We start from the raw sequence: 12,640 nt of genomic DNA, 5'->3' as shown, positions 1-12,640 counted from the left end.
AGACTCTCCAAAATTCAATATATGGAGAAGCATGCCAATTTCTTGCTTTTCCTTAGAGTCTTAAGAAAATTCACAATATCATAAAAAGGTTAAGATCCAAACGCCCTGAGGAGCTCCATGATCCCCGCTCTAATCAGGCCAACTAACGTGGGCAGGCCATGACTCTACCCACCCATCCTCATGAGTGTCCAGTTGCTGTCCATCTGTTTGGCAGCCTGGAGAAAGTAGCGGCCATCAGTCCACATGGCTGCATGCTCTTCTGTGATGATGGCTGTACCTGGAGCAGAGGAGGAAGAAAAGAAAGGTTTCTGTCTACCACCTAGAAGCAGCACAAAATGGCAGCAAGTGACAAAAGCATGAGAAGCACCAGCTCCCACTGGAGCAGATGGATCTCCCACTCCAGGGAAATCTCTAGGTGACAGAATGAGATCACTGAGAAAAAGCAACTCCAGCTCTGCAAGAAGTGATCACGAGGGCTAGGCTGCCTGGACACCAGTCTCTGCACAGAAATTCCCCACTCATGCAGCACGAGGCAAAGCCAGAAGAGCAGTGGACTATGTGTCTGTGGCCTGCATGGCCTCAGCACCCACAGGACAAAGTAGGAATGGTGCCAGCCATTCCTCTGCTCCACCAGACACCCAAAGAAGTTGTTTCATCTTTCCTGGAGGCAGACCAACTGGGACTTGAGAGTGTTCACAGGGCCTCAGCAGTCACCCACAGGGAGCTTGTGCCTCCACATCCACCTGCCCTCCATTCCTACAGGCCTGGCAGATCTCAGGGCTTCAGCAGAAGCATCAGCCAAAACCCAACCCTAATGTGCCAACCAACACAAGCACATCGCCAAAGGAAGCAATGTGCTAACTGCAAGGGGAGGGGGCTCCTACTTAGTCCAGTGTGCTTAAAGGGTGGGGACCTGAAGACAAAACCACCCCAAACTCAAAGGTACAATGGTCTGGGAAAAGTTAAGGAGGATACCAATGGAACTCACATTATCCTTTGCTATTTAGGTCAACAGTGAAAACAGAAACCAAATGCAAGCACCTGGAGAATCATACAGAACCAGTAAATTACAGCAGGTCTGGGAATGCTGGTAAGAGTCCCATTTCTTACTTGGCGTGCTAATTACACAGGCATATTTAGTTTAAGACTATTTTTTTCTATATGAATATCACATTCAATAAAAATTTCAAAAAAATTTTTTTAACAGAAGATTTTTAAACTGTGAAAGCAAAGGCACAGAAAAGAGCAAAGGGTCACGAAAAGGTAACTGATGAGCTGGGAATGCACACCCTTCTGTGGGGGCTGAACAGGGAATGTCTGGTTTGCATTTCCTAACTGGTTCTATATCACAGGCTAAAACCTGGTTCAGTTATTTGGGGGAGGCGAACAAAGGTACCACAAGAACAGAGAGAATTTAGCAACTCACCTGCAGAGCCATCGAATCCAGAGACAAAGGCTCGCCGACAGTCACATGGAGCAATATATTCACTCTGGAAAACAAAGACAATAAAAAGTTGGATCTCAATCAGTGGTGTGCTGACTGCTCTCCACACGCTAGGCCCTGTGCTAGGCCCAGTGGGGATGACAAAGGTGGAGAGTCCTTGGCCCTTTCTCCAGGAAGCCTACAGTTAGCTAAAAAGGCAAGCTGAATATTAAAAAAAGAAAATTAGTGGACACTGCAGAAGACAAATTAACTAAGGGCTAAAAGAGTCATCCCTTTTGCCTCATCTGGAGAGCAAAGCAAGCACAGAGACATGGATAAAAATGGTACTTTCCTCAATAAGACCTTACTAAAAAAACAACCAGTAGCCATCCCCCGCCTTTGTCTCTGACATTTAGGCATCTGTTATTTTTCTGAAAAGTAAAGCTGCATTTCTGTTTTAAGCACCAATAGTTCTCTAACTTACTGCCTCTTTAGACATTAGCTTGTTTCTGAACTTCCTGTTTGCATCCCCTCTAAGGCAGTCTCTCCCACACAGGCCCTGGCCCTTCCTGCTAGGGAATGAGCGGAAACACTTCCTCCACCCATATCCAAAACCAAGTCCTTCCTATTGAGAACTGAGAGGTCAGAGTTAGGGACAGTAGGAAGGAGAGGGTCTCCTGCCTGGGTGAGGGGAATGAGCCCACTACATGCAACTTTCACTAACAGCCACAGAGGCAGAGAGAGCTGAAGGGACTTCCCCAAAGTCAGTGCCAGAGGCAGGATCTGAACCTGGGAAGCCAGCTCCAGAGCCTCAAAACCGAATCCCTATGCCAGGCTGCCCCACACGACACATTATCTCTCATTCTCACAGTGACTCTCCAGGATAAGACTGACAGAAAGGGACAAAACTGAGTTCAAAGAGACCATCTTGAAGGAACCTGCCCACTGACAGGCTATCGTGGGCCAGGAGCTGCTGCCAGTTCTGCTTGCATCCAAAACAGCTTCTCCTTCAACTGTCAGCAGCTTTCTTCCAAGCCAAAGCACCCAGCAAGGTTTAGGATGCTCAGGGTGGAGAAGGAGTGCTTGCCAGAGCCCAGGGCATTTTTGGGATATGATGGGGGGCCACACACGCCCACTCCTGACATGTGGGGGACAACTGCTCCTTTCACCGCAGCAGCCATCATTACTGCCTCAGGTCAGCCACAGGCCCCTTCTGGAGAGGAGGGCGCCACAGGCCACGCCTGCCCTCCAGCCTGGGCCCTGCTGTGTGGCCTGCATCCAGGGCCACATCACTCAGCCTCAGTTCCGCCTCTTCGAAATGGCTTCCAACTACCAAATGCAATAGCAGGCACATGTTTTATCCCAAAACATAGCAAACATTTCACACACAGCACTAAGAAACAGAAAGAATCGGCCATTACAATCAATCATAAACTTCAGAATCCTTGTTCACCCAAAGATCACTGGGTATAAGACTTTAAAAAAATTTTTTTTAAAGCTGGGCATGGTGGTGCATGCCTGTAATCCCAGCACTCAGGAGGCTGAGGCAGGAGAATAGCCGCAAATTTGAGGCCAGCATGGAATACATAGTAAGTTCAAAGCCAGCCTAAACCTCAAAGCGAGACCTTGTCTCAAAAAACCAAAATAATAAAAATGTAAAAAGATTAATGCAGACAGGAGTACTCCAGCCTTCTCCTACCACTGTTGGGAAGGACAGTGAGTCAATTTTTAAAACTTCACCAGAAACCGTAAAAGTGCTGCACACATGCAAAGAAAGAGAGATTATGAGTCACTTCTACCTGAACAGCAAGCAGGCAGAGAAAGCACCTTAGGGCCTGGAGCCACTCTGGGTCACCGCACTAACCCTTGTGCACACTGGGGAGTGCGTGGTGAGGCCAGTCCCACTGGTGGCATGCGCTCCACCTCCATGGGCATGGGCCTGCTCCCTGGCACAGAGAAGAGGCTGCGATGGTCGCGAGAATAGGGCTGGACTCCCACCCACCTGGGAACACCTAGGAGAGGGCCAGGAGCCCAGCAGGGTTTACCTGGAGGTCCCCATCACAAAGGCAGAAGCAGCGCGCTGGCACAGGGGCGGTGGAACTAAGGTCAGATGAGCATGTTCAGCTTGGCACCCAGACGAGGCCTGGGCTGAGAACCAGACAGGACCTAAGTGGCCAAGATGCCACAAAGGCATTGCCGGGCAAGGCCGGCCGCAGCCTCACCTCCACTGACAGGCTAAGCAGAGGCCGACCAGACCAAGCTGTTCTCCCCAGTCCTGAGCTGACGAAGCCCACAGACACTCTCCCCAGAGCCCCGCCAAATGCCTCAAATGCGCATGCTAAGAAAAAGGCACCAAGAAACAAAGCTCCAGGCTTTTCTCTCCAAATCTCCCACTTCTCTCCACCTCCCAGAACAGGCTCAGTCTACACCTCCATCATCTCTACCTGAATCACAGTTCTCAAAACCCATTCTCTGCACACTCTCCAGGTGAGTATTTCAAAATCACACTCACACATGTTGGCATCTTTCTTAAAACGCTCCAGTGGCTTCCTATCACATTTAAGATAAAGTCTAAACCCTGGCTTGGTCTCCAGAGCACCATCTGATCTGTCCTCTGGGAGCTCTCACTCTGATTCACAATGCTCTAACCACATCGGGCTCTGTCCTGCTGTTTTTCACAGCCCAAGCTTGTTGCTGCATCAGGGCCTTTGCACAAGCTCTTCCTTCTTTGTCTAAAGGCTCCTCTCCCAACCCCCCCCCCCAATTACAGCATGTGTCTTGGTCACTTTTCTTGGTCACTTTTTGTTGCTGGAAAAAATACCCAACACCCAGAACCTAAAGAGAGATTTATTTTGACTCACGGTTCAGTTCAAAGTTGGCTGGCTCCAAAGAAGATCCAGCTCAAGTCTGGCCAGCCAGGAAGCAGAGAGCAAAGTGTGGAGGGGAGAAGCCAGACACACCCTCCCAGCTCACAGCCCTGTGACCTGCCTCCCCCAACCAGGCCCCACTTTACACGAGCCCTTCCTGTGAGCACACAAGGCTCCTGGGAACAGCCTCGACCTAAACCACAACATTCGACCCCTGGCCTCCAAGACTCATGGGCATCTCTCTATGCAAAATACATTGAGCTCATCTCTAAGGAGTCCCAAAGTCCAAACAGTTCCAACACTGCTGAAAAGCCCAACGTCTCCTCTGAGACACAAGCAAACTCTTAGACGTGAGCCCTATAAAAATCAAAAAGACAGTTAAAAACCGCCGACATGCAAAAGGGAGAAAGAGGGGGCTAGAAATGAATGGGACCAAAGCAAGACTGAAACCCAGGAGGACACACATTAAATCCTGCACTCCACGTCCAGTACCCAGAGTAAGCTCTGGTGAGATGTGAATTCCACAGGGCTTCAGCCCCAGCCCTAAAGGTAATGCTGTTGGTTGTAGCCCTCCTTGCTTCTCTTGGGCTGGCTTTGCTCATTCCTTATGGCTTTCCTCAGATATTACACATTCCTGGCTTCTCCAAGTTTCTGGGGACTCTGCTATTCTTTCCGCTTCACACTCACAGCTTCATGCATGGCCCTCTCAAGTGTACAGTGACTAGTATCTCAGCCTGTCTTCCAAAATCTGGGTGGAAGCCTCCCTGACTCCACAACTCTGCATTCTGTATGCCCGTAAAACCAGCATCACATGGAGGACACCAATGTCTGCCCCCAACTCAAGCAGTAGCCAGGTAACTAATTCTAGAGTAGGGCTCTCTTCTCAAAGAGAAGAGAGAAGGGCTCTCTTTCACTTTTGAGGGCAAAGGGCAGAGCCTTGCTGTTTCCTGGGATGTCAAGTCCTAGGCTTTTTTTCAATACTAATCTTTTCAACAACAAAGCTCTCCTCTGCTCTAATTTTGCTGGCCCTTCCTTTCTGCACACTGAAAACTTTGAAAATGGGCTTTTTGCTCCTGATTTTCAGCATAAACCTGGCTAAAAGCCCCCAGCAGTACCACTGCCGTAATGTCAACATTGGGCTATCTTGAAATTTTTTCCACCAGATTAGTCTGCTGCCCTTAATCTCAGACTCCCACAAAGTCTCAGGACATGAGTAAAAAAATCTAGACAAATGTTCTGCCACAGAATAACACACATGGCCTGAAGTCTCACTGCCAACAGAGTCTTTGTTCCCAACTGAAACCTCCTGAGCTTATAGCATGGTGTCTTTACTGTCTGACTTTTTATCAGCATTCTGGTCTTCTGAGCTCTAACAAATTCCCCAAAAAAGTCAGCTTCTAGTATCCTAGGGCTGCTTCTCCAGCTGGTATCTCCAAATCTTTCCAAACTCCTCGGGAACCAATTTTAAAGGCATCCAAACCACATGGTCAAGTAGCGGCACCACAACGACCCTACCTACCTTCTGGTACCAAGATCTATCCTAGTTCCCCTCTTTTTTTTGAGATAGGGTCTCACTATGTAGTTCAGGCTGCCCTTGAACTCACTATGTAGCCCCAGCGGGCCTCAAATTCATGGTGATCCTCTTGCCTCAGCCTCCCAGGTGGTGAGATTACAGACATGTGCCACCACATCTGACTTCTCCTAGTCACTTTTCTGTCACTGGAACAAAATATCCAATATCCACAACTTAAACAAGGACAGGTCTATTTTGGCTCATGTTTCAGACCAAGATCAGACAGCTCCAAAGATGAAACAGTATGACAGAGGGACATGACAGAGAAAAGCTGCTCACATCATGGCATCCAGAAAGCAAGGAGTGGGGAAGGGAAATACATCCTTCCAGGTACACTCCTAGTGACATACCTCTTCCAGCCAAGCCCCACCTGCCACCAGCTCCACCTGTGAGCATATGAGGCTCTTGGGGGACATCCCAGATGTGAACCATGACACATAGCTAGCTCCTTCTCATCACTACCCTTCAGATCAAATGTCACCTCCACAGAGTGGCCTGCCTGAACTAGCCAGCTAATATAGCCACTTGGCTACTTTGAATTCTCTTTAGATTGTTTTCTTTTTAGTGGATGCTGGGGGCACTTCACTGCAGATCACTATGACCAGGACTAACTCTCCTTCTCACGTCTTATTGGTGTCCTCCCGCAGATGAGGCAGGGCCTCTGGGAGAACAGGCAACAAGAGGGCGTGGCAGAGCAAGGCCTGGCCCAGAAGAGGGCTCTCTTGCTTCTTGCCCATTCTCTACAGAAACATCAAACATGATGTCCTGCAGACCTTAGCTCATTACAGACCAGCCCCTTTTACCTCCCCCTGCACTTCCTCTATCTCTACCACTATAAATAAACATTCAGCCATTTGCCTGGCTCTTTTCCTCCCTTCAGGAGTTAGAGCCCCACCTGGCCCCACCTATACCTTATTATATCTCTTTGTCTGTCTTTCTTAATCTCTCACCATCGTTTCTCACTCCATGAACCCTTCAGCCACTTGGGTGGTGACAAGAGAACATTTTACATTCTGATTGTACTGTTCTTCTACTCCTTCCCCAGAACGTAAGTTCCACAAGAACACGGCAGTTGTCCCTGTACACAGCACAGGTGATATGAAATAGGACCTCAAATAACATTTGCAGAATAAATGAACAAGCAGAAGAGATGCACACTTTTGCCCCTGCTCAGTTAACCCTAAACCATACCAATGAAAATGGAGAAAGAAGCTACAAGCCAAGACACACACACCAGGAGCTGGCAAAGATCAGAAAGTGGATCCTCCTCTGGAGCCTTCCGAAGCAGCACAGCCCTGCTGACACACTATGGACTTCGGTCCTCTATAACTGTGAGGCAATAAATCTGTGTTGGTTTAAGCACTGCTTTGGGGGTAATTTATTATGGCAGTGACAGGAAACTAACAACGGGCAAAAGATCTGAAGGGATTATATATAATGAGTTTCAAATTCAAAATTCCTCACTGCCCAGGCAGGCGAGCCACAGGCCCTCAAGCAGGGGAAGGGGGTTTTTCTAAAGAGAGACACTCTTCCTCAGCTGAGTCCTGTCTTGTCAGGGTGTGGCCACATGTTACTAACCTTCAGTACTTCAGCAGGAGCGAGAAATATATGCTTGTGAGAAATCACTCAATTTTTAATGCTGGCACCTAATTCAAAAAATATAAATAAAACATAGCCAAATAAAGTACATTTGTAAACTCCCCAAAAAAAGCCTTGGTCAGTTCTCAAAATCTGGGTTAAATACAGTCCTTTTCACACAGCTTTACCATTCTACTTTCAGAGGCCTCCCACAGCTCTGAATCTCACAAGACCAGCCATAGAGGCCTTTTCCTTGCCCTCCCTTGAGTAATGATCACAAATAATACTGGCTAAGATATTCGGCTAAACGCCAATAATTTGCCAATAACTGCATTAATTTCCTCTAATTCTAACCCAACAGCACCTCTGGAAGAAAGCATCTTTTCCATCTACACAATTTTTTTTTAAATGAAGCTCAGAGACAAAAATTACTTACTTTCCCAAAGCACCCTCATTGTAAAGGATCTGAAACTCAAGGTCTGGTTCAATCCCTAGCACTGCAAAAAAACAAAAGGGCTCCATCTTTGATATGCTCCCAGGCAACCTCTTCTGATTTTGTGTCCGGATCATGTACATCTGGTCTGTACAAGTGGATTCTAAACTTTGAGGGAACGAGGAATACAAAGTATGCTCCACACTTACCTCTAGCATCACAAACCACACACTGACATCTCCTAGACCCAGGAGTCAAACCTACATTCAAGCCCAATGGCCAACTTTCCAGCTGAGAAAACCACAAGGTCAACTTGCTTTTCTCTGAAATGGAGACGATCTGGCAATACCACATTGGAGAGCTAAGGGTGACACGAAGCAGTAAGCACATGCCCAGCACTTGCTTCTGTGCCACAAAGAGCTGGATTCTATAGGAAACACAGCAAAGGATCTTCTCAGAGTGGACAATCCGGTCAACAAAATAAAACAGGTAACCTAAAAGAGTAGCACTAATGAACAGATAAACTGTGCTAAATATGCAGGGCTAAATTTGCTATAGTTTCAAAAACACTTAAATCTGCATTAAAACTATCGGGACAAGCTCAGAGGCTGGACTGGGGACACCGTGGACAGGTGAGGAGAAAGAGGACAACCTAGAGAGAGGGGAGTGTGAGAAGGCCCAAAGCAAGAGGTGAGCGTTGTTGACAGGCTACTTGGCTCCTTGTGGCCAAATACTAAGCTAACTCCAGATCTTTGGCACTTCTCCTCTCTCACAACCTAGTCAAGGTACACAGGGAAAACACACAGCTATCCAAAGACTTATGTTCCTTCCTTAATGCAGAAGAGTTACCCGAAAGTGGCGTCCCAGGCCCCCTGGCACCTAGATGGGGTCACATCTCTAGTTCTTACCAACAGAATATGGATGGGAAGTGAAGGCCAGGCTGGGCATTTAAAAGTGGGTGTGTTCTCTCCAGCTGGAGCAGTGGTAGCACAGGAAGAAATAGCCTGAACTCCTGCAGCATTTTTCCTCCTAGGAGAAGAAAAGTCCCCTCTGAACCAGAATATCCCCTCTGCCACCTGTCTACAAGGTCCACACGTACCACCTACCTGAGCAAGACATGAGGCTACACAGTACAAAACCACTGAAACTGTGAAATGGGTTACCACGCTCTTATTAATACAGCACACAATACCACTAGGCCGGCCAAGGAGAAAGTGTCTTTAAGAAATACAAAACAAAAGAAAACAGGAAGCTGACTGCAGGAGGAATGGAAGAAGTTCAAAGAGTTTAGGAAAGTCTGATTCATGTCTTCCAGAGAAAGAACCATAAACACAGCCAAAAATTCACACTGGCAGAGTCACTCCTGACAAACCTTTGCCTAAGCCAAGGTCAAGAACGGAACATGGGGCCTTTTACATGGGGAGGACAGGAAAGATGAGTAACTAGGATATCTCAAAGAAAGTATTGGTCCAACTCTGGCCCCTAAAATTTGCCTGGTTTGGAGCCAGTGACAGTCACAAATCCCACGAATTTGCTAGAACATGAAAGTGTCCAGACACTAGAGAAAACAGGCAATTCCTCACTGGAAAAGTCCCCTGGGGCCTAAATTCACTAACACTACAACCACTGGTCTGGGTTTAAAAAGAAGAAACCCTTAGCATGGCAGAGGACAGAGAGGGCGGAGACCACTGGAGTGTCAAGTCCTTGTGTAACTGTGCATTTGGGGTCCATTTTCCTTCTAGCAGGGAACAGTGTGTGGGTGGGTGTATTTGTATTTTGGAAAGTACACAAAGATAGAATACAAGATTACCCTTCATGTCTCCAACACCCTCCCTTCCCCGCCCTTAGGAGAAATTCCAACAACCCTGAATCAAGGCTGAAATGAAACAAGTCAAGAATAAGAGCCAAGAGAACAGAGCCTTTCTGTCACCAAGGAGGCTGCCGAGCAGGTCAGACACACCCAACCCTCGCTCCTTGTTCTCAAAACCTGGGCAAGGACCCAGCGTCCCACTTAACAGAGAGCCCCAACTATACCTCTCTCTCCACAGGAACTAAAACAAGAACCCACTGCTTTCTGTTGTTGGCACCACAAACACCCTTGGGCCCCAAGCTTCCAAATCTCCTCTGCCACCTATCTGCCAGATCCACACTTAACCCAGGTGGTCGCTTCTCTTCCCAATCCTTCTCCTCTTCTCTACCCCCAATTCCAGTACCCAAGTCCCTTCCCTCTTTGCCCAGCCCATGGGATACTGCAATGGCCTCTACACAAGTTTCCCACTTCTCAGTGTCGCCCTTCTCTAGTCCACAGTCAACATTTCTCCCTGCTGACCATATCACTGTCTTGTTCAAAGACACTCAGGGGTCCCAACTAACAACAGCCTAAACTCCTCACTCAAGAGGACCGCGCCACCCACGATATGCACTGGAGGCTCCCAAGTGGCTTTTCCCAGGGCCGGTATTTCTTTCTTTCATCATTATGTATATTCTATTCCCATAGATTTGCTCATTTTGTTTATGTCTTCTATATCTTCTATCCTCTCCCATGCATCCAAATTCTACTCGTTCACATTAAAATTGAAATGCTACTTCCTTCACAGAGCATTCTTTGATCCTGCCAGCTTACACACTCCCCCTCACTTCAGAATGCATCCCATACTGGTAAACCTGTGCTCTTCACGAGGCCAACACCAGCCACAGGCAGAAATAAAGCCACTGAAAATAAAGCCAATGTGACTGACAAACAATCTTTCATTTCATTTCACTCCAACTAAATTTTAAACTGATACTCAAGATTCAATTATTAGAAAACATTTAACTATGCTTAGAACAACTTCAGTATGTGAGTTCAGTTTTTCAACAGTAAATTTAATGAAATCTAAACATCGATCAAACATTTCTGATGAAAATTGCATGTTCAAATTCAGATGTTTTATAAATGCAAAATACCGTATTTGAAGATTTAGCATAAAAAAGGAATGTAAAGTATCTTATTAAAATTTTTGCATTAACATGTTAAAATAGTATTTTGGACATACTGGAGAAAATAAATATATTATTAAAACTGATTTCACTGCTTCTTTTACCCTAATGTGGCTGTAAGAAGATTCACCTATCCCGGCCAGTGCTGACAGGTCGTCAGCTGTGACATTCGGCAAGTTTCCTTATATTACCATTTGTGACCGTGACTTACCTACTCTTTATCTCACTCACTTCTGTGACAGTAATACTAAGAATGACAGCAATGAGAATAGCTAACAGAGGGGATAATAGCTAACAGAGGCTTATGAGGGCACAGAAATACAGTAAGCATCTGCATCTGTCAACTTCATTAACCCTGACATTAGCCCTGTGAAGTAGATAACGTCACTACCCCCTCTATGTGGTTAGGGAAATTGGGACCCAGAGTTTAATTGACAGTTAAGAATATGAGGTAACATGCTCAATGCCAAGCAACTGGTATGTGGTAACTCTGGGATTTAGAGAAGAAAGCCCCACCCCATCCACACGAGGCTTTGGGGGACACCTAAACACAAGCCAAAACAGTATCCAAAGGAGAGGAAATCATTATACCTAAAAGGTAACAGCATTCCTATGTTTACTGCACCACTACTCATAATACCTAAAATATGGAATCAACCTAGATGCCCAATAGTGGATAAATGGATAAAGAAAATGGTATCTATACATAATTGAATATTATCCAGCCATAAAGTAGGGGATGTTGTCATGTACAGCAACATGAGTAGAACTGGAGGGTATTATGTTTAGTAAAATAAGTCAGCCACAGAAAAACAAATATTACATGCTCTCACTCATCTGTAGAAACTAGTAAGTCAGTCTCACAGAACAGAATGAACAGTGGTCACTACAGACTGGGGAAGGCAGGGGCAAAAAAAACAGTTCAATAAGAGGAACCAAGTCACAGAGAGGAGAATTTAGTTTTAGCTTTTCTACAGCACAATACAGTAACTACTGGGCAAAATAATCCTATGATACATTTCAAATGACTAGAAGAGTATGAAATTTCCAACCTGTAAAAATGATTAATGTTTAAAGAGACTTTTTAAAGGCTTATGATTCTGATTTGATGATTACGCACTGAATGCAGTATGACCAAAAAATACAGTGAATGCTTTTAAAAATTTATTACAGTAAAAGATGCATTGCCGTTAATTCCCCCAAAAATATTCCCCTCTCTTCAAACACATTTATCCCATCATTCTTGTGACTTCTAAAGCAGTTCCAGAAGTTCTCGTTCTTTTTTTTCCTGCCCTGAATGGTTGCTTTTATTTATTTCCCCATTAAGTTTATTGGTATATTTTAGGTAGAAAATACACTTACATACATCATTGGGATCTTGTACCATTACATGAGTATCTTGGTTCTTACTTTTTTCCCCTTCCCCTGACCTCCCTTCACCTCCTCCACCCTTCCCTATTTGCAAAAACTTTGTTTCCATTTTTTTTCTTTTCTCATATTTTTTCTTTTCCCTTCTTTCCTTTCCCCTAACCCTCCCACTTCCCCTGCTCCTTTAGACCTTTACTTCCTATTATACAATAACAATTGTACATTTTAAGAATTACAATATCAAGATCTAGGAGACATTACCACAGATTTTACAGAATTTAAAAGGATATAGAAAGCATATTACAAAAATCTTTTTTGAAGTAAATTTGACAACTTCTAAGAAGTACCTCGGAAGACAAATTAGTGAAACTGACTCTGGAGAAAATAATAAAATTTGAATAGCACCTATTAAAGAAAGT

The 12,640-nt window shown here is 45.6% G+C and overlaps 1 protein-coding gene across 12 annotated transcripts in view; it reads right to left on the bottom strand.

Annotated features, from left to right (window-relative positions):
- Xpnpep1 (X-prolyl aminopeptidase 1) overlaps positions 1-12,640 on the bottom strand; it is a 96,998-nt gene that overhangs the window by 22,323 nt on the left and 62,035 nt on the right. For all 12 annotated transcript variants that reach the window (XR_015440494.1, XR_015440495.1, XM_087185341.1 and 9 more), the window contains 2 exons: positions 1,427-1,490; positions 173-277 (listed from right to left, as the gene is read on the bottom strand). Coding sequence is in view for 10 of the 12 variants with exons in the window: in XM_087185341.1 (XP_087041467.1) it covers positions 173-277; positions 1,427-1,490 (169 nt within the window). In the remaining 2 variants the exon portion in view is untranslated. The remainder of the gene's footprint in view (positions 1-172; positions 278-1,426; positions 1,491-12,640) is intronic.

This window comes from Heterocephalus glaber, unplaced genomic scaffold, assembly GCF_053883595.1.
Source record: "Heterocephalus glaber isolate CG9 unplaced genomic scaffold, H.glaber_assembly_v1.0 deba00001497, whole genome shotgun sequence".
Classification (NCBI taxonomy): Eukaryota; Metazoa; Chordata; class Mammalia; order Rodentia; family Bathyergidae; genus Heterocephalus; species Heterocephalus glaber.
Note: the sequence above shows the minus strand (reverse complement) of the source record. Positions and strands in the feature narration are given on the sequence as shown.